This window comes from Balearica regulorum, chromosome 7 (genome assembly GCF_011004875.1).
Source record: "Balearica regulorum gibbericeps isolate bBalReg1 chromosome 7, bBalReg1.pri, whole genome shotgun sequence".
Classification (NCBI taxonomy): Eukaryota; Metazoa; Chordata; class Aves; order Gruiformes; family Gruidae; genus Balearica; species Balearica regulorum.
The window spans coordinates 39,508,790-39,531,382 of record NC_046190.1 but is presented as its reverse complement, the minus strand read 5'-3'; the positions used below and the strand labels follow the sequence as shown (position 1 = coordinate 39,531,382).

Genomic DNA, 22,593 nt, shown 5'->3' with positions numbered 1-22,593 from the left:
TCGAACCAAGAGATTTTTCGGGAGAATTGGTGGAATTTGCAGGGACTGGGACTACGGTCCTGCTCATCTTGCCAGCACTGCCCCACGTCATACCTTTTTTTTTTTTCCTCCTTCTCACGTCGCATGATGGGAACTATATGTCATTTTTGTCGGACTTGACCGTCTTTCAGGACGGTCTTGTATTGTAGGGAAAAAGAGGTATTGTAGGGAAAAAACCATTTCCCCTCTCTGTCCCGTATGTTTTTGGAGACCCTGACCCTTCTGACGCGCTGCCGTTTGGCATCTCTCATCCCCTGCTTGCTCAGCATGGAGAAGTCCTCAGTAGGTGCCCAGAAGAGAAGACAGGGTAGCTGGTCCCAAGCCTTGGGCAAAGGTAACGCAGCGCTTCTGACTCTTGAAGGGAAATTTTCCACGCTGGGATTTCATCTTCCTAGCAATGACAAATCATTAAGGGTATTTGACTGATCTATACATACATCCTGCAAATTAGACCCATCTCATTTCTCTATCACCCCTAAAGTGTCATGGCTGCTGTGATTTAGAAGGGAATGCATAAACCCATCTTTCCTTTAGCAGAGGTTTTTCAGGATTAGCGTGTCCCTCATGATGCGACTAACGCGATCGATAAGCAGCTGTGCCGTGCAAGGTTATCCCAAGTTCGAAGCACGCTCGGTACTGATTGGTTTCCAAAATCGGATGCATCGGGCTGCTGTGGCCACAGGAGCAAGGTCACCGAGAGGATCTGGTGACAGCATAAATAATAAAGTCATTTGTCGACAGCACCTCCGAGATAAAATTGCGCTTTATTGCATCGGATTTGGGGCTCCGTGATGTGACCTTTCATTTGGGGCTCCATGATGTGACCTGTCTCGACAACACCTCTTTTTATTTTTCCCTTTTGACTTTAAATTTATTTTTTTTTTCCTCCCCCAATGTCATTGCGGTTTTAAATAGACTAAAGAAGGTGGTTTGAAGGGAATAAGTCAGTAAATCAATTCCATCCCATTACTGAATTAGATCAGAGGCAGGCGTGTCGGATAAGGTACATTAAAAAGATAGGTGGACACACATATATATATATATATTTGTGGCTTACGCTATCATGTTTTATCTTTACGCTAGTGTTACCATGCACGATGAAGCATCCAGGTGAAATAGCACATTATGGTCTATCTGTTCGTTGCAAGATGTTATGGCTAAAATTAAGTACTGAAAGGCAAGCCAAGTCCCCCTGTACACCCTCCATGCCTCTCTCCATAATCCCCTCAACGCTCTTTTCCCATACAAGTCTGTGTCACCAGCGGCCAAAGGTTGCACACGCACGGGGACTTCTCCGGCAGCTGAATGTCAAACTTTATTGAGTGGGTGGATCCTGTTCATCCATTTCCCCTCCGAGCCTTTCTAAAAATACCATAAACCTTGACAAGGAGCTATTTTAGAGGACTCATATTCATGAGGATAGTCATGGGAAGCTTATTTTGGCAGGCTTGCATGTGTTCGATTTGCATGCTTCCTTAGTCAAGGGCTTGGTGAACTTGCGTCGCGAGCCAGTTGGACACGGGCTTAAGAGAGAGCATCTGGATTTTGGGACCTCCTGGGTTGGGACGTCTATTCCAAGTGAGTTTATAGGAGGAAAAGAAGTGAAGATACTCTTCTAGGAATGTTGATATGTGACTGAAGTCATTCATTTCAGGCATTTGCACACCAGCCCGCAGCTTATCGGATCTGATTTCATAAAACCTGGCTGTGATTTCTCTCCAGGGACCTTAATGATCTTGCCACTCTGAATAAACATTTATAGAAACTACTGCCAGCCTGTGGATAAGAGAAACTCCTGTGAGAGACTTTATCTTCCAAAAAATACTTTAAGACACCAAAAAAAAACCAAAAACCACCCACAAGAAGATCAATAGACAATGTCAAAATGTAGCATTCGCTGGGTAGCTGGAGCTGAATTGCAGTACCAGACATTGGCATTGTAGGCATGCAGTAGGTACGTTTGCTTTTCTCACTTGGAAAACCGTGCCCATCGGAGCAATGCTATCATTGGGACCAGCAAAACAATGAGTGGGAATAAAAGCAAACTGTAAGAGATAAAATGGAAATTAAGCAGGTAAAGGCTGTTCCACGCTCATGCCATTCGGGTACGGTATTGCGCAGTACTCATGTTTGCACCTCTAAGAAATTTCCGTTTTTTCGCATAAAAAAATCCAGATACGAAGCCGAAGCTGCCTTCTTCGCCAACCTGAAACTGTCTGATTTCAACATCATTGACACCCTTGGAGTCGGAGGGTTTGGACGAGTTGAGCTGGTAGGTAACCTTTTCTTCTTTGAAGTTTGCGTGATGTCCTAGCATAAGTACTGTGTTACGAGTCTCTCAATTTTTGTTTGTTACTACACCCGAATAACCGGAAGAAAATCATGCGATGGGATTGTATATTTTCTAATGGCTGAAGAAAGCTGAATGGCATTTCCCGGTAAATAAAAATGTAAAAACAAATGCTTTGCAGTAACCAAGAAGAATTTATGTACTGGGTTGAGAGAGGAGACGCATCTTCTCTCTCCAAGTGGTCCTATGTTTATGGCACCGATTGCCTTTTAAAAACAACCTGAAGAGTTGTGCAGCTGTTGAGTGCTAAGATTAAAAGAGCAACTTAAAAATCTTGCTTAGCCAAAACTGGAGTAACGGTACAATGTCTCTTGTAAGCAGTTTCTAATTCAAGGCTAGACATAAATCTCCTTGGTTATCGCAAGAGCTGTAGATTCAACGTCTGAGCTCTGACAACGCTTCACAGAAAACTACTTATTTTTTTGCAGAATTTTAGAGAAAGGGAAAAATCCGAGCTTGTTGTTTTGCTCTGCTTGGATTTAGAGCTCTTCAGTCCTTTTTAAAACAAAGCCTGAGCGGGAGGAGACTGAAACAGCAGCCGTTGCGTGACCCGTTTGTAATATCACAAAAATACAAAAATTTATAATAGAAAGAGGGAGCTTAGCTTACATCACAGCGCTGACCACAGAGGAGCTTCTGATACCGGACACCGGTACAGTATGTCAGGAACTCCTGTGAGTCAGGGGCAGAAAAGTGAACAGAGTCACTGCCGCCATCACGAAACCTTGGGGAAACCCCCGCTCCGTAACCCTGCGGGAGCCCGACGCACCCGTAGCGCCGGGAACTGGAAAACCAGCAAAAGAAAGCACTGCAGTGTTTTATTTGTGGCGTAGCACGTAAATTCTGTGTTAAAAGTGTGACTCGCTCTTCCATGTGATTTATTTCTGACTTCTCCTGTTCGGATGTGTGTAAAATTGTGTGGAGGAGAGCATGTCCGTGAGAATGCTGGTCCCTTCCTGGGGTTTGGGGGAGGGGTGTATTTATTTATTTATTTACTTACTTACTTACTTATTTATGTGAGACAAGCAACTGTTGTTTTGGAAGACAGTCACGAGAGCTCACGTGTAGCCTGGGAAGGCTGTCCTTACCCTGCTCCTTCTATAGTCATCTGCTGTGGAGGATGCTTTAGAGTTTAATTCGGGTTGCACTCAACCTCCCTTTTGAAGGCCCTTCCCTCTCTGTTGACAACAGCATAAAGCCCAGGAGATTTGTCTCCTAAATTAACACCACCGCTGGCTTCGCTGCCCGAGGTGACTTGTAGTGAGGGAGTTTGGGGGCTTGTTTTGAGTCTTGTGAAGGAACTTTTGAGGTTTGTTTTCATTTTTAAGGCTTTTTTTGATGCATGCTGTCAAGCTTTGAAAACCTGAGGGTGTTCCTGGGAAGGTGCATGAGTTTGTCTTCATGAGGGGTTGCTTATGGGACCCCCAAACTGCACAGATACGAAAGGAAATTGGGTGGTTACTGATGGCCGCGGGCCAGTCCTCTACCTCTAGCTGCTCGCAAAGTCAATTTGGAAGCTTTGAGATGTTAACATCTTGAAATCTTGAACTCTTCTCGATGCGTGGTGCTTGGCCAGGTGTGAGGAAGAGCAGGAGTGGACATGCTCTGTCACTTCAACCTCTCAGATCAGTCACGTAGAGATACGTAGTTCTTAGGAGATGTCCAAATCTCGGAAGCCCCCAAGAAGCCCCGGTGCCGCCGACACAGCCTGCAGAAGGCTGCCGATGAAAGAAATGTTTCCATCACCTTGTGGGGGTTTTCTTCAGCGGTGGCTGCCCCTCTCCTGAACAGGAAAATGCTGGTTAAGGTCATTTTCTGTAGTTCTTAATGAATACTGAATTGCACACAAAAGAATGTAAGATATTTAAAAGTTTAGCTTAACGCTCTAGATTTTATTATTTTTCTTTACCACCGAGGGAAATTTTGTTACTAAAACAAGAGAATATTCTTTTTGTCAAAGCTGAGCCCAGAAGTGCTATCTCTTGTTTCTGTCTTCTTCTATCTTCCTCATGAAAAATATATTTAATTTAAGGTTAAAAACACAAACCGATGCAAAATGCATGGGAGGAGTTGACTCTTCTATTGCCTGCGTGTGTTACGGTAGCCTGGAATTTGTGTGTTCAGAAGAGTTTTGTGTTTTCCAAGAGTAAAATTGATCAAATAAGGAAAATACATTGCAAGGAAGAGGATTTTTATAGCTTAACCTCAGCCGCTGCGGGCAAGTCCCCCCAGGGCATCTCTGTACCCTTCCAGAGGTCAACTGGTGGTGTCTGGTTGGAAACTGGAACATCTCAGGCTTAGTTTGCATCTTGTTGGCCAATAACGCTTCCATCGGCCTGTGTTTTAATTTCCAGCTGTGGTTTTCCAGACACCTCTGTGACCAGGAGAGGTCATCCCTTCAATGCATTCGTACCCAAGTATATGGCTTTGAGGCAAGGCAGCCCAATATTTAAATAATTTTTAATCCTGTGGAGATTACACATGGAACTATCTTTTTGTCCTGGTTTTCTAGGTAGTTGTTGTTTGGGTTTTTTGTACGTCAAGAGACCTTTCTGACAGATTTGCATCAGTGGTGTACGTAGTTTGCTCAGTTTTTCGGTGGCTAGCTGATGCCTCTCGCAGCATGTCTCGTCCTTATGGATGCTGTTGTCCATCCCCAACTGGACTATGTCATCAGCTTTTATCCAGGCTTCTCTCGAGGAGAGAAACCAGCTGGGCAGTGGCTGTGCTACTTCAGATGGGGACCAGCTCTGCCACTGGAACAAGAGCAAATAAAGGCTTTTGTTCTCTTACAGCAGGACCTGTGTGATCCTCAAAGTCTGAAAAGCAAACCAGGTGGGTTGGAGAGACTACAGTCAGGCCAGGGCCGGCCGTGCCACATTCCTAGGACAACCCTCCCGCATTTCGGAGAGTTGCCAAGTAGATGCAAGCTGCTCCGGGACACGTCTCTCCCAGCTGGTAGACACCTCCCTTAGCAGGGCAGAAAGAAAACAGGAGGAGTGGACTTCTTGGGTTTTAATAGCATGGATTAACAGGTGCATCCACTATTTTTTGCAGCTCAGCTTCCCAGCACTGTGTCAGTTGAGCATCTTCTGTGCTGGGATCCAGGTGCTTCCATAATCCGTTGGCACAGGGAATGAGTATATCATCTCAGGTTCATGTCCCACCAAGCTCTGCTTGCAGAGGACAGGGATATAGGTCAGGTGTCCTTAGCCTTCATAAATCATCTCTCCTGACCTTTATTGCTCTTGTCTTTGTTCTTTAATTTCCTTGTAATTTAAGTCCTGTTAGTCGTCTGCCCCAGGTCAGTTATTTTGGATTTAAATCAAGATTATTTTAGACAGCGCTGAAATAAATGTGTTGGAGTAACTGAACGTACGGGGTTAGAGTGATGATTGCTGTGAAATCAGTTCGTGTAGGTGATGGCTGAGCACAGGTAGACTGAAAATCAGGTCCACCCCTGAGCAAATGCCTTTCTGTTATATTGATTTACGCAGTTATCACTTCCAACAATCACTCAGAGGTGGAGGAAGGAGAAGATTTTAAATCACTCCTGTTGTTATAAAATTGCAAAAATAATGTATTTTCTCCACAGCCCATCACAAGGTTGGTCGAGACTTGGTTTCAGCTACATCTTTGTTCATTTCTCAGGACAGATAACGCCGGTGAAAACCTATAGCCTTACCCACTGTCCCTGCACGTACGCGAGCTTGGGGGGAGCTGTGCCTTCTGCACTCCTGCGAGTAGCATATGGCTTGGGACATCCTGAAGGCAGCAGGCAATAGCCAGATGAAGGACAGTCTCTACTTTTAGCCCTGACTCGACAAAACGTTTAATCATATGTTTTAACGTTCAGCAGTTTTGCGGAAGTCGGTGGCACTTAGAGCACATATTTCAACCATATGGTCATTAAACTTCGGGCTGGGAAGGGACATGGAGAGATCATCATCCAGGCAGAGCCAAATACACCCAGCAACTTCTCACCAGTTTTCCCTAATTTGTCATTGAAGTCTTCAAGGAAGGAGATTCCCAGGAAGGTTTTTCCAAATATTTAACATCTCCTTGTTGTAGTTTGTGGTAGGCTCGAAGTACAACTACGTACAACCCTTGAGGTTGAGTTGTACGTATTTGACGACTGTTATCACATGAACCTGAAGAACTCTTCTCTTTAAAAGAGTAAATGTGCTTCTTTTGAGCTTCACATCTAATTCATGCTTTCTGGGCCCGTGATCATTCTTGTTCCTCAGTCTCCAGCTGCCTCTCACCTCTTTGGAGCAATGCCCAAACCAGGCACGTTAGTCCAACCTGGACCTTCCTCTGCTCAGGTAGAGCCGGACAACAAGGGGCAGCACTTTGCCGCTCGCTACGAAACGGTGTCCCTTTTATTTCGAGTCATCGCTTCAATTTATAAAAATCAGTTTGAATTCCCTTGCCCTTCACAAAAGCGGTCCCAGCCCTCCCTGGCTTGATTTTGATGGGTGTAAAGTTAATAACATTCTTCTTATTTCATAATCCAAGCCATTAATGAAAGTGTTTCCTGGTGCCATGTACTAGATGGACCCCCCCTTGAAGTCCCCTTGGCTTGATGGTGGCCACTAGAAGCTAAACTCCTTTACGATATGGAGATTAATAAAGATATACACATAAAAACTAAGCCTTAGTTTCAGCCACATTTTACTGGGACTATACAAGACCTTCTTAAAATGGACAGTATGGCATTTTTCATTTTTATTCATGTTTTAAGAGAAATCTGGCCACAGATTATGAAGTGCAATCAAATTTATTATAGCTTCTAGCCTGTTTGGTAAACAAAACCATTAGTGAATTAATTAGATGGCAAGGAAAAAAAACACCATAATTGTCTTCCAATAGACTGACAGATGCGTAATTCAGATATTTATCAGTGGAAATTTCCAATTGCATAGCTATCCTTTTGTTCCAGCTATTACGAAGCTTTTTATTAGAAAGATCAATCTTCTCTTTGAAATCTCTTCATTTTTATTTTTAATTCTCAGGAAATCCTTTGGCCTCCTTCCTTTTGAAAGAATGGGTATTTTGGGTGCTGTCAAGGTGAGGCAACTGAGATGTGAGGGATTTGGACATCAGGTACCTGAATAAATCCTACGTTCATCTGACGACAAAACTACTCCTATGGAGCTGAGCAAAATGCTGGTTATAGACATTTGGCCTTTTTTTTTCCCCCTTCCTTTCTTAACTATATGCAGGATGCTTAATTTTAATGATACCGTCAGATGGGGCTGGACCACTGCAGAGCTATTATTTTTATTATTTTTCCTTTGATTTTAAATTCCTAATAGAATTAAATACATCCTTTGTTAGAACAAAGCGTATTCTCAGGGCTTGTCTGTTGATGGAAAGGACGTTGTCAAGGTTTGGAAAGAACAGATGCCGTTTGTAGCCCCTCAAATATAATCAGAGCTGTCGAGGCGGAGGCTTGAGCTCTGGTTGGAGGCAGGAATAAGGCGTGAAAGTAGGCGCTACATTGCGGACAAAGCCAAACTCAGGAGCAGGGCGGGATCACGTGTGGGGTTTGGAGAGTATAGGTCTGTCTGATATTTTCAAGAAACCACCGGAGTGAGTTTTTCCATTTGGTTTCGCATATTTTAGCTATATAACCCTTCTTCTACTGTTCACTTTTTACTGGCATGGTTTTATGCATGAAACAGTTTACATTCCTCGCTGCTTTTTAGCCTTTTCCTTCTAGACATTTTTGAAAAACAATATTTACCTCTGGGCTTTCTAGAAAGAAACAACCTTTAATGTATTTCCCAATGCACTTGCTTATAAAAAACTTAGTTGTGCATGTTGTCAAGTATTGAATATCAATTTTCAGTACAGGGATGAAAACACAGAATTACAGGGGTTTAGCACAGTTGAGTATTTGATTAAGTAACTTTAATTGTTAAATAGCTGAGGTTTTCTAAGGACTGTGCATTTTTTAGTGTATGCTTCGGTGTATATTCATGGAGTGTCATTTTGCAATTTATATTCCTGTAGAGTCCCGCAGCACTCAGATTGTGATACGGTATTTGGTGCTTTCCCAACTAGTTGAATCTAGACATTTTTAAAGAAAATAAGGTTATCGTCATGGACAGTTTCCACCTTGCTGCCCACTTGTAATTAGTTCTTGATTCGTCCTTCAAAATTTCAGCCTACAGTATGTCCTAAAAACTTCATTTTTATTCTGTGATTTTTCTTTCCATCTTTTTTCTTTTCCATCTTTTTTTTTTTTTTTTTTTTTTTGGTCTTGACTGATTTTCCAGTCTAACCCAGTCCAATCGCTGTGCCTGTTTGCACGCGGCGTACACTTAATCCAAAACTAGCGTGATGTTTTGTAGACGTCGCCCTTCGGGTCGTGGTTTAGTAGACATGGCGGTGTTGGGTTGGCGGTTGGATGTGATGATCTCAGAGGTCTCTTCCAACCTTAAAGATTCTCTGATTCTATGTTGAGCACGAGGTGGAAGGGATATAGAAAAGCATCAGGTAGCCTGCTTATAATTTAGATATGCAAACCACAACTTCTCTATTAGCCTTACATGAGGAGAGCGGCTGAATCTGGCCTTCAGGAGAGGTGCAAACTACCTTCAAAACCGCAGCAGAGAGACCTGCAGCGCTAAGCACCACAGCAGGCTTGGAGGCGGAAATACGAGCTTGCCTAACGAAAAGAAATGCTGGCGAGAGAGCAAGTCGTAAGGCAAAGAGGATTGTGATGGGGAAATCTGTTTCATCCTGGAAGAACATAAATATATTTAGCGCTAAAAGCATGCCGTACTCTTTTGCTGGGGTGGTGGCGGGGGGAGAAGTTGCCGCTTTGTTCGTGCAGCAGTTCAGCTGTCGGGATTAGGAGAGCTCAGCTTGCAAGCGCTGCGCTCAGCAACAGCTGCTGCTATTTTTGTTGGTTCGAACGCATCTAGCTGGGAAACAGTGGAAAATAAAGGAGCTTGGACATACCCGGCAAGCAAAAGCATTTGCACTTCAGTTCCCGAGCGCTGCGGTTGAGCCAGTTATTACTTAATGCAATGGGAAGATATTCGCGTTGCGTGATAGCGCAGGTTTCTCGCTCCATTATAGCCGAATAACGCACGTGCGGCAAAATGAACAGCTAGCAAAAGCCCTTTGGAAAAGCATCCTTGTCGTTCTAGAAGTATCGCCGTGCCCACGCGGGGAGTTCAACAGGAGACGTGAGCAACAAGGAAACTTGTCTGCGAGTCGTGGACATGAGAGTTCAGGAAAAACTTCTGTCGGGCTCCTCAAAGCTCACCGTTACTGCGTGTTTAGGAAAAAGCCATGTCTCCAGAGTAAACGAAATATTTTTTACTTGCACAAACTCCTCTCCCTGTGTGTGTTCCCACTTAGCTGGGAGCCCGGCCAGCTCCCTTGAAGATCAGCAGCAAAGGCTCATGAGCAAGGTTTTTGTGAGCGCGGTGCCCAGACACCATGAAAGTTCATGTTCCAATGCCTCCCTTATATCAGTGAGAAGAAATCTGGGGATTTTTAAGTGGCTAACACCATTCCAGTTTGTAACCTCTATGTAGCTGCCAAAATGAAGGAAGGATAAACTATAAATATAAATACGTGTTCAGCTCTGCTTTCGTGCCCTTGGGGCTGCTGCTCTTTCATGGCTTCAGGGTTCTACGCAGGGTACCATAGTAGCAAATATTACCTGTAGCAGCTCCCTGGAGAAAAAAGCCATGATTGTAGGGTTTCTTGGAAAACCCGCAGCCATGCAAGAGCCGTAACCCAGAGGCACAACATCTGCAGTAAATGGGAATTCCAAAAATCGGGAGAGGTTCTTTGCTGTCTTCTCCTAGAAGATCATGCAGGAATAGAAGACCAGACGTGAACGAGACAAGTGCAGTTAAAATCGCGTGTCCTCAGGCGAGGTATGGCAAGGTTCAGGCACCTCACTAGTCTTCGCTGAAAATAAATCCTTCTTTTGGGGAGCGTTCTACATCCTGGTAAATGTTTATTAACGTTTACGCATTCTCAAGGTCAGTTTGCGTTGTATCAGTTTGGCTCTCCCTGGAGTTGCATGTAAACAGCACACATTGAGGACTATATAAAATACGCTTATATGATTTATAGTAAATAGAGACAGAAAGAGGAAGGATGAGAAACATGCAGATACACCCATTTATTCTTTTTTTCCATCGAGGCCTGGCTTTTGTCTCATCAATATCCATTTTCCCAGAAAGTCTGAAAAAGCACTAAGGTGTAAAACCGTGTTTATTTGTACGTGAATTATAGCCGTGTTAAAAATAATCACCAGGCCTCACGCGTGGTGTGTTTGGGAAGTCGCAGAAGTCTGTAGGCCGTAAAGCAAAGCAAGGCTTTTGGAGCACTTCCAACGTTTTGATAGACGTGCGGGGAGCCCAGGAGAAGCCAGCTGAGGTCTAACGAAATAAGGACTTGGAAAAGCAGGAGAGGTTGGATCTCCTCTCTTTCTTTTGTCCTTCTCCCTCTCCTTCTCCTCTCCATCTCTCTTTCTCCTCTTCTTTTCTCTTCCTCTTCTCCCCTGCATCTTGTCCCAAGCTTGTAGTGTTCCTCTTCTACTCAACTCGTTACCAAGACATCTTCACCCCCTTCATCTTGAACTTTTCCTCACTGAAGGAACATTATTTTCTCAATGCCGAGAAGTTAAAGATAGTCCTGTGAATTCAACTTGTTAGCAGCAAAATGAAGCCCATTTCCGTGCCGGGCCCTTGTGTCCTCTTCAGGAGAACTTCTGGTTGAAGGTATTTCCAGATAGCGACCCGTGTGTTTGGGTTCGCTCAGGGGTAGCTTTGTCACGATGACTCAGACTGCCAAAAAAACCACTTGGTGTAGTGAGAACGGGGCATCACCATGCTGAAGCACAGCCAAAGAGGAGATGACGAGGCGCTGACACCGAGTGGACGCGCGACCACGAGACATGTGGGGAGAGGGCAGCTTTGGGGCTGGCACAGAAGAAAGCTGCTTCCTTCAACTTCTGTCCTGCTCCGATGTTGCGAGGCTTCCTTGCTTCAGAGGTCTGGAAGGGTGTCGCGCGTGGAGGGTGGGATTAGCTGCCTCTTCATCAGGTTGGCGGTTGCTGTGAGCTCAGGTGGTGGGAAGAGGCTAAAAGATGGAGGAGCCTGACTCTTCTCCTGGAGCCCTGTCCAGGCAGTACCCGCTGGGTGAGGATGCAGCCACGGCTCCAACTCTGAGTGTGACATCCCGTCACCGCAGTGCTTGGGCCAGCATACTTTGCAAAATATATATGTATGTGTGTTTTAATGTTTTATTTATTTTATAGATGCATATAAATATATATGCCATATAGATTTTTGCATATACGTACGCAAAAAATACATATGCAAAATACATACATATGCAAAATAAAAACAGCCATTTCTTACTCTATTTTGCTTCTACAATTGGCAGGTTTAGTTATAAACAGCACGTCTGCCGTTATGTTTTTGTATCGCTGTTATGCAGTTCATTTCCCGGATAAGAATCCTGCAGAACGACCTAATCCAATCACTTTTAGCCCTCCTCTCTCCAGTTTCAGACATCACCTCTTTAAGGTGGTGTTTGAGCTTTATTTAACTACGCTCCCTATTGTATTTTCTTGTCTTTCGGAGAGAAAATGTATTCCTGCTCCATATTCTTCTTCTCCAGAGGTTCATTTCTACCAGAGAGGGGAAGAGCTCAGGCAGATTCACCAGGAGGGAGTCTGACCAGGAGTAGTAACTACAGCTTTACAAGGATTCTCTGGTTTGGGGATGATTGCGGTAGAAAGGACGGCGTGGGTCTGTTCTCGGTGGAGGTTAGCTGTTCAGCCTGCTTCGCCTTTTGCGATTAAGTCCGTGCGAAGTGAAGACAGAATGGCGGGCACGGCCCACGTGCCAGAGCTCGGCGATGAGATGGACAGAAAACGGAAAGCTGAAACACGTGCGTGAAGGTGACGAGAAAGGGAAGGAGTCTACTTGGTGTTGCAAATTTTATTTCTGCTTTTTTCCTGCCAGCGAGCCTTTCAGCAGATCCACAACTTGCTGTTATCATTGAATGTGGACACTTTCTGTTGCCTTAGTGTTTGCTCTTACCATCAGTGCACTCAGTTTCCAGGAGAGATCGGTTCGGAGATTGTTTGCGCTGGGGAAAGGGCAATGACTGGGGAAGGTCAGTGTGAGGAGAGGAGTGAAAAAAAGGAGGAGGGAAGGCACCAGAAATTCTTTTAACTTGCCAAAAGAAGGTTGAGAGAGGTGGAGGTTGGTGGCTACCGTGTGTCAGTCCTCTTAGTGGCTCATCTGCTGCCGGAGAAGAGCAGTGGAAACCAAGGCTCCGGCAGGTCTCCACCAAATCAATAGTCCCGGGGCCTTTGAAATACAAGATGTTGCTTCCGAGCGAGCGAAAGCCAATCTCCTGAGCTCTGCAGCAAGGATGACTGACTCCTTTGCAATCTGCCTGCCTTGGAAAACTGCGTGCTTTTCCCTTTTCCAAAGCATTTAGGAGATTTTTGTGGTGGGTTTCTTTGGGAGGCTGAGCCTCCTATGCGACATACCCCGCTCCTTCTGAGCCGAGAGTCAAAATCCTTGTGGCTTCTGTGGCTCCCAGTGCTGTTTTTCTCGTTATAACTGGAGAACAGGGTGTTCTCAGCAGCCCGTTCTCATCTTCTGAACATTAATCCTTTTTTTTTTTTTTTTAATAATTAAAAAGTCCAAGTGACTCCTGGATATTTTCTTTTCTGCTTTTGAAATGAGATCGGGATCAGACACGGGTTTGGGTTTTGTTGGGTTTTTTTTCTATTAACTGTCATCTGCTTAATATTATAAATTACTGTTTGTAAGAATAATAGAAATGACCTGGAGCTCCCCAGCTTTACATCGTAAAAATAGTTACGGCATTTGGCAGAAATGCCGAAGCAAGGGGAGGACTCGGGCACGTTGAAGAAGGAGGAGAAGTTGGCAGGATCCATTTTCCAGGTGGACAGGCAGGTGATCCAAACTGTAAGCCTTAGCTTTTCGTACCTCAGTGGCTTGTTTTGGTGCATCAGCGCATTTCACGCAAATTAATCCCCCCCGCACTCTCAAACTCTCGCAAATCGTTTGCATTACGAAGCACGACAGGAGTGGGAATGGGAAATGGATCCAACTTCTCCTGTGGCATTAGGTGAGAGTCTTGTGTTAGCTACTCGTAGCTTGTTCTGTATTTCAGCATTTGTGGCAGTGGTAGCGGTATCAAACACCAAATCAAACCACTGCTGCCTCCTTCCTCGTAGTAATTTCCTTTCCCGTATTTACGATGAAACTGTGCGAGTTCGTAGAGGAAAACAGGTTTCTTCCCCAGACTCTCCATCATGTTTCCAGGCATCTCTGAAAAAAACAGTAATTAATAAAAGGAATGGCCTTTTCAATGAAAGGCACAAAAATTAGATGGTCAGAATCCATAGTATTAAAAGGATAATACCAGAAAGGGACACGTGGGAATTTATTCATATGATGCTTTATTTAAAATATTGGAATTTATTCATTTGAGCCTCCACCAGGTTGTTGGGTTTATTTTTAACACTGATGTCTACAGATTAACATTAGGAAAATAGGGATTTATTTTTCAAGTTGAGAGTGTTAAATACCTTTTCTCTTTTTTTAAATTTTTTTCTTTTTTTTTTTTTTCCCAATGTTTCATGTCCAAATTCACCCCAAAGTGTTCAAATTTGCTACTGGAGCTACTTTCTTGGTTCCACTGGTCATTATTCTTTGTGGACAGCCTAACCTTCAGAAAAACAGAGGCTGAAAGAAACCCAATATCCGATCGGTAATATCTAATGGGGATTTGCACAGACTTTTGTTTGAACTCGTTTGCGTGGCAGCTGATTGCGCTTGTCCGTCACCAGATGGACAGGTCTGGTGGGAAACCACGCGGTCTGGATTGCCGTCAGAAGCAAGAGGGCTAAGTTCTCCAGAAGGATATGCTTAGTCATACTAAACCTTAATTGATTTTTTTTTTTTTTTTGCGAGTTTTAGGAAATTTTGCTCAGCCCAGATTTTACCTTCACTTTCATCATGTCTTTGTTCCCTGCGTGTCACCTCACCTCTCTCCCTCCCCCTCTGGAACAGCCTGGTTTCCTTTAAATTGGATAATATCAAATCATTCACTTCAAACAGTTGAACTAAAGTCCATATGCCATTTATTCAAAATGAAACAACAACCACCAAAAAAAAAACCCTAACCCCAAACCAAAAAAAAAAAAATGTTTTTATTGCTTTCAGTCTGCCATAAATGCAGGATTTCTTTCTGCCTTGAGCTGTGGTCAAACCACACAGCGAAGGCAGCGCCGTGTAGCACCAGTTCAATAAATAACCAGGCGGCTCTACTGCAAAGATGAGGAAAAAAAAAAAATGTTTTTCTTTATTTGATGTGGATTGTTTAGGTCTTTGTACCCTGCCTCCCCGAAGATTAAATGGCAAACACGGGCTTCGTGCAAAGCTAATCGTTACGCATCGCAGTGTGAAATACTGACCGGCCCCTTTGGAGAAAGGAGAGTTCCATGTGGGCTTGGAAATGCTGCAGGGAAAATAAGAAGCCACAAATCTGGGGACCAAAACCCCAAGTGGTTTTAGAACAGATAGAGAAATACGTGCATACATATAGACGTACCCTTGGCTTTAAAGGGGTGGACCCTCATTTATTAGGGTTTATTTCTGGATTATTTGTGGTGGTGGTGGAAATCTCTTTGCCAGCTGAGAATCAGCCTTTTGGGTTTGATTTCCTTAAGCTGTACATGTCTTTGTGGACATTTATGTGTCGCCGAGTACCGGTTTGATTTCTGACAAAGACGGGGCGCTGAGGATACTGTTCCCCCTCGCATTTTCCCTGCGACCTGACCCACCACGTGAACAAATCAAATGCAGAGGAAACTCGTCCGAGGTTACGGCGCGCAGCCAGGGGAAAGCGTGGAAGGTACCATGTCTCATCTCAGCCCACTTTTCTGTTACCAAGAAAACAGAAAAATAGCTATTGTATTAAAGCAATGGCGATGGCGTGAATGTTGTCTCCTCAACTAAAAGGCAAGCTGGATTTCTGATGGGGTGTGATGACAGACAAGCCATTCGTCCGCTGGCTGAAGCCAAGTTCCTCCCAGAAAACCAAAATAGAAGTCGCCCAATGGCACCTCTTATTATAAAGGGGAAAAAGGTGTTTAACTGGCAATATTATCGTGAGCAGCTGCTGGGCGAGTTTGGCAAACTAAGAGGCCTGGCAGGTCAACTGCGAGGTTCCTTTCTCGTTTGGTGGTGACTAAGGGGCGGGATGGCCAAGACGGAACGGGTGGCTGCGTGCCAGCTGTCTTCGGGATGGATACCGGTCCCTCGGAACGGGCTAGGGATGGCTCAGGGTTCACAAGTTGCCAGGGTAATGCCGGCAAGCAAGCAAACAACCTCCTCTCGGGAAATCAGGCTAAAAATAGGTTGCTGAGGCTTAAGGTTAAAAGTAAAGACGTGACCAAGCAGTGCCGTTGAAAAGCCAGCTCTGCTCATCCTCTCCAAACATCCAAGGGCTGCATTTCCCTGCCAGCGCCGCTGTGTTTCTTACTAGGTGTAGAAAAAGGCTTTGTGAAAGTGGTACGCTAGCCAGCAGCGTCTTCTGACCTGAGAGTGACGCTGACGGTTGGGTTTTCCCTAGAACACAGGGAGTTTTAGAAACGGCTTTTCAGTTTAGCAACAGGCCGGGTATTTAGAAAGCTGGTTCGTATCGAAGTGAAGCTAATGACTGGAGAAGCGAGAGGAATTATTTGAAGGTAGGGCGGTAGGTTTGTTTGAAGGTGGGGTGGTGGGATTGCTGGGTGCCCATGCGGTTGGACGGTCAGAGCGTGGCGGGGGGGATGCGCCCCGTTTCTAACCATTGCGTTTGCCTGCTTTACCCAAGGTCCAGTTGAAGAGCGAAGAATCGAAGACGTTTGCCATGAAAATACTGAAGAAACGTCACATTGTGGACACGAGGCAGCAGGAGCACATCCGCTCAGAGAAGCAGATCATGCAGAGCGCGCACTCGGACTTCATCGTGAGGTACCTTCCCTCCGCCTTGCGCGCTGCCCTAGGGGAGCGACGCGCAGCCCATCTCGGCATTTCCTAAAACCCTGTGGGAATAATCCATCCATCACCAGCAAACCCTTTAGCCCTAGCTTCCCTGCAGGTACAGCACACGGAATAAGGTCTTCTCCAGGCAAACCTGAGATGGCTCTGCTCATGGGGGACATCTGGTCAGGGTTAATTTTCCTCTTTTTTTCTGAGTTTCTGAATTTTCCTTCCCGCGAAGTGAAGCAGGGTTTGATCTGTTGAGATCGTGTGCTGCCGTGTGAATACGTAGTTGTTGTATGCAGAGCTTCTCTTTAGGCTGTGTTACGTAGATCCGCCTCAGTGTCCCTTGACTCATAACATGGCAGGGGGGTTGGAACTCGATGACCTTTGAGGTCCCTTCCAACCCAAACCATTCTATGATTCTATGATTCTGAATGCCTAAACCATATAGCTCCCCAAAAGCTAAGCAGATGCAATTCTTCAGTGAAGAAAATCAGGTGCCAGGCATTTTTCTTTGTTTTAACCCTGACAGCGACGTTCTCTAACTGCTCGAGGATTGCGAGTATCCATCAGCAGGAAGCAGAGACGGTTCTTTATATGGTTTGGGTCAGGCGAAGAGCAGTGGGTGGTGGGGACCTCTGGCAGGGCGATGCATTTCACCGAGCTGGAGGTATCTGAAAGGGCAACCTCTTCGTCTACGCCGAGGGGCGCTGCATCCCACCCTCGAAGAGATGCCTGAGGCACTTGCCTTCTGCCAGAGGAACTCAACCCCGCTCCCAAAAATTGCTCCGGAGAGACGTGCTAACCCAGGGGGCGAAACCAAAGCCCTGTGATAAAAACGGGACAGCAAGCGCGTGGGCGGGAGGGCCACCCGTCAGCCGCTAAGGGGGGGTTTCCTTCCCGAGCTGATCCCTGGGATTCCCCGGAGCTTCGCCTCTGATTCATGGGTGACAACTGCAGCCCGACACCCGGCTACAGTTTCCTTCGCGCTGTAATACTCAATCCAGAGCCGTGCCCCCGTTACCTAGGCTAGAGCCAAATATACCTTGCAGGCTATTTCAGCCTATAGATTGATTTTTCCAAAGCCTGAGCTGCCTCAGGATGGGGACATAAAGGGAGGCGAAGCGCGGGGCCGGCTAACCGGAGGGACGTTGTGACACCAGATCCAGAATCTCCTTTCCTTAAATAAAAAGCCCGAGCCTGCAAACATTTCTTAATGGAGCCACTGATGTTCGTAGCTAATAAAATAAATACTTCTTCATTCCCACTGTTTATTCGTTCAGTAGGCAGGTGAAAAAGGATGCGTTAGCCATAGGTCTTTTCCTTCCATACCATGCAATACTTCCCATCCTTTACTGTAACGAGCCTCCCTTAACTATTTTTTAATACCCCATGGAAATCCTGCGCTGGGAAGGGACTTTCTGAGTCGTAAAGTCCAACCTTTTGCTGTTGCATGTGCCGCAGCTAGAGAACCTTCTCTGGTTTATCAAACTCCATGCCTGCATTTCCCCCTCGCTTCTCCTTTTGCACATCCACAGGGATTTGAAGTTGTTTCTAGCCTAAAATTAGTCGTAACCCGGTTTATACCCTTTCTGGGGCCAGCTGGGATAATATTTTTCTGGGTGCTATGGGCAGAAATCTTAGGGCTTTGGCAGATGAATTGTGGTTTGAGATGTTGTGTGAAAGGTGGATTTGAAATGATCTTGGAGCAAGGACACAACCTCTCGGATAACAGAACGGGCAAGGCAAAATTCCCAGAGAACCCAATTATATTCTTAATTCAGCAAAAAAAAAAAAATTGTAATTCATTAAAAATCTTTGAAGACTAGTTCAGTTTGGTTATTAAAATGCATTAAACCGAGCAAAAGAAGCAAAAGAGGACAGTTATCACTAAATACAACCGAACTCGTAGATAAACTAAGAATTTCACAGAACAAAGTGCTCTGGGTGGGTTTGGTAAAGGGCCACACGAGTGTTGAGCCGTGGATATCTGCACCAGATCTGCAAATATTTAGATGAATAAGAAAATAAATTAAAAAAAATTAATTCAAATATTGTGACATTTCAAACTTCTGACTGCTTGATCTACCAAGATACTGCAGTTTCATCGTATATAAACTTTATGCTTCCATTACAGTCGATAAACAATATTTGATTTTACTTTTTTTCCACACGTTTTAGGCCAGATTTGATGGCCATAAAATTTTCTGGAAAGAAATTTTTCAGCAGGGCTAACTTAACTAGAGAAAGCCATGCCTTATTTCAGTAGCATTTAAATTACTGAGGAATAAAAATATTTAGTTACTCATAATTTGGATTCTTGAATATGTAGGTTTTCTGTAAACCTTAACGTAGATGAAATGTTTGTTAAGATAAATTGTATCTTGTCCAACTGGCAAGAAATAGGTTTGTTTTTTATTAAACCCACAAATTTCAACCAGATGGTCAGAAAGTTTGTTCCAGCTTTTTTTGGGGTTTTAAACGTCAACGTAGGTAATGCAAGAGAAAGGGAAGGCCTAAAACACGAGTTAATTTTTGTTTTTTCCCCTTTAAATTTCGTTGTGGCTTGCAAATAATATCTTTTAGCTACCAAACATTTCCCAGGTAGATAAGCACCGAACATATTCAGTACCCAGACTCCTGCCTGCATCAAAGCTGTGCCTGCTGGGACCTTTTTCTGTTAAACGTGCCAAAAAATATAGCGGGTAACTGCTGCTAAGCTGTGTGCTGGATGCTACGCAAACAGGCAGGAGACAAATGTTGTCTAGCGTCGTGATGTGAAAGCGTATCGGAGCCAAGCTGTAGCTGCCGGGATGTTTTGCCACGTACCTTAAGTTAATATTTAACCAAGCGCCTGCGAAAGGAACCGAATCCTGCTGTGTTTTCCCCCTGGTCCATCACACAGCTCCATAAAACATATCAATAACTGGATTTATCACTAGCGGGGAAGAGCTAGAATCTGCAAAACCACCTGGTTTAATTTATATTGTGTTGCATCAGCCCTTTAATTTTTAACTCTTGGCTGTTGCCATGAATGGAGCAATTACGCCATAACAGAATATCCCTCAGCATCCCCTCCTGCTGTGGAGCTCGGATATTTTGTTTTTAAATTAATTTCTAAACAGCACAGCTGCAAAGAAACCTTTCCAGCATCCGCAGACGGCGGTGGGCTCCTTCCTGCAGGCAACCTGAAGCGACGTACCCACACACGTAATGAGAAGTGCGAAAGTAGTTCAACGTTAAAATCAAATAAAACAGCTAATTCCCTATTTTTATTTCCCTAGTTGTATAGTCGCATTTGTTTAATATATTAAACACAGAGTATGGATCTTGCCGCAGAATTTAGCTTGTGCTCCAGGAGGAGGACGCGTTCATAAAGCCTGGCGTTCATCCACCCCCTTAGGCAGTTTTTCCTCTGCGGTCAGTCCCTGGGAGGAAGAGGAAGAGCACTCTTAGGTACCTGCACATCAGCGGGTTCTCTTTAAATTCCACCAGACCAGCAGGTTTAGGTTCAGAAACAAATCGCAAATTGGGCAGCCCTCCTTTGAAACGGTCGCACGGAAGGAAGGCGGCCGATCTGCAGCCGGACTCTGTAGCGTGAAGAATAACAGGATGGGGATGGTATAAAAAGCGGTAGGAAAACGTCTCTTTCAAGCACGTCTGGAGAGCCAAGTGTCAGGTTAGGCCGTTAGGAACGGCAGATTTTATGGGTAGCACCTCTTTTATATGATGACCCCTTCTTCTGAGGTCCACGATACGCTTCGCCACTTCATCCATCCTTTTCTGCTGAAGTATTTCCTGCCTGAGCAGAGACGTTGAGATGATCTCCTTAAATGTAGCACTAGCCCCAAGAGATACCCTTAGTCTGGTGGTGCTTCCTGGGACAAAGCCCGCGGTCCGTGAGGACTGGGAACGTGTGGTGCCTTCGCTCGTACGGTGGATTTATTTATGATTCTCTTGTTCGCCAACGACAGGCTCTACAGGACGTTCAAGGACAGCAAGTACCTGTACATGCTGATGGAAGCCTGTCTAGGTGGAGAGCTCTGGACAATTCTCAGGGACAGGTGAGTTTTAAGAAACTATTGTCTTAAAAAGTGGAATATTTTCTAATATGCCTTCAGATGACCAGAGGTCTTTGTGGGCAAAAATCTGGATCTTACCACACCGTTTGATTTAAGATCCCGGAAAGGTGAGGAGTTATTTTTGTTCCTACGCGGTTGACTAGAGACAAAGTGAATCCAGTCATAACTGAGAATAAAGACGGATTTTAGGTTGCATCCGGCAGGTACAAGGCTTTATGTAAGTGGAGACTCATCCAGAGCTACTTTCTCACAGCCTCCCTGAAAAACAGGTAGAAAGCAGTGATGGTAGCGATGGTAGTCACGTGATAAATTGCATCTATGCTAAGTCTTTGACTGCCCTTTCCCTGTATCTTCATCTCTAAAGGGTAGCCCTAAGTAGCCGGTGGCATATTTTAATGTTAATGTAACTAATTAACTAATTTTTCATTACCTAGACCAATAACCTTTTACAACCACAGAAATCACAGCTGTGCCCTCGGTGCCCATGCTGCCGTTTCTCAGGTTTGGGAGCCTCGGCGTGGAGGCTCACGCACCTGCTAGAGAAACGTGGGACGGTCCTAAGGGTGACGAAGCCTTCGGGCACCACGTGTGATGGCAGGGAGTGACCCTGGAGGCTCAGCGCAGTGCAGGAGGTGCAGTGTCAAGGCCAATCTCACTGCATTCCTGCCAGACATGGTCTGGAGATGTGCTCCTTCCTCTACGCATTGCTCTCGTGACCGTTTCAGACTCCGGGATTGCAAACGGAGGCCGTAAGGCGGCAGTGGCGTTAACGAGAGTTCACAGTTGCCGACGAAATCCATGGGAAAGTGCATTTTCAAGGTGAAAAAAATGCAGACTTCTTCAAAGTCACGTCACAGTTCCCCGGCCCAGCGCTGCCCTTTTCATCCACCCACCCTCTGTAGCTGTGAATAGCAGCATCCACCTCTGGCGCGGAGGCACCGGGATAAACAACATCTATTAATATTTCTTCATATTTATGTCACAGTCAGGTGTGGTAGTGACGAGCAGGGGGGTGGAAATCAATATTCTGCCTGAGCTCTGAGTGCCGACATCGCATATTAAACGAGGGCCACTCGTCAAAGCGGGAACGGGGATTGCGCAGCACGTCCCCACCCTGCGAGGAGCACCGCGCATTCGGGATGCAGAAGCGCCCTGGACCGGAATAGTCAGGGAAGCGTGTAATTACACACCACGCCGTAACGCACGAGCAAACGCGGTCCTGGTATCTCCTGCCTTGGGAGGGTTTGACCTCGCGGCGTTTGGTTTTGGCTGCGTGCGAGGAGGTGGCGGGTGGGTTGCACGGGCCGCGCACGTCCGAACACCCGCAGGGCAGGAAAGGTGCGGCAAATGACGTAGAACTACGTAACAGGCTCGTAATTGGAGCGTCACTTAATTAAATTTGGAAAGCGAAAGAAATGCATCAGAACGATTGATCGGAAAGCAAAGATTAAATTCTTTTTTAATTACCTGGAATGAATTTTTCATAATTCTTCCTCTTCCTAACAGCACACCTTCTCCGGGCCACGAGAACTTTAGCAAAGTTAACAGGTGCCGGGTTCTGGTTTTTCATCCTCTTTGTCAGAGGCTGATAAGTTCAGCTTTAATTCTCTCGGCTTTAAATTGTGGTTCTGCTGCCACCTAGCTTAGTCACGCTTCCGAGCTCAGCCGTCTCCCGGCGGGCATGGGGGCATGGTTTGCTTCGGAAAACCGGTGGAAAACCTGGTGCTGAAACAAGGATCCAAAAGTGCAGTTTACGCTGAATTTGCAATTAACACTTCAAGTCCCAGCAATAGCAATTTTTCTGCCTTTTGTCTTGGTTATGAACATTAGTACGGGAGTTCTTGATCCCCACATCTCAAAAATAGCCTTATCACCCAACAGTCAAAGGTTATCATAAAAAACAATCACCTGTTATTTAGAAGGTATGTGTACATTTTCCTTCTCTGAGATGTAATCATAAAAGAAAACTAAATATTTTCATATTAAATAAATTAAAAATATTTTGGATTCACGTATTTGATATGAAGGTGGATTGAAGGCAAAGATGCTACCTTCAGAAATGGAA

At 45.0% G+C, this 22,593-nt stretch overlaps 1 protein-coding gene across 3 annotated transcripts in view; it reads left to right on the top strand.

Annotated features, from left to right (window-relative positions):
- PRKG1 (protein kinase cGMP-dependent 1) overlaps positions 1-22,593 on the top strand; it is a 507,011-nt gene that overhangs the window by 470,814 nt on the left and 13,604 nt on the right. For all 3 annotated transcript variants that reach the window (XM_075759023.1, XM_075759022.1, XM_075759024.1), the window contains exons 10-12: positions 2,215-2,311; positions 16,295-16,434; positions 20,421-20,510. In XM_075759023.1, coding sequence (XP_075615138.1) covers positions 2,215-2,311; positions 16,295-16,434; positions 20,421-20,510 — 327 coding nt within the window. The remainder of the gene's footprint in view (positions 1-2,214; positions 2,312-16,294; positions 16,435-20,420; positions 20,511-22,593) is intronic.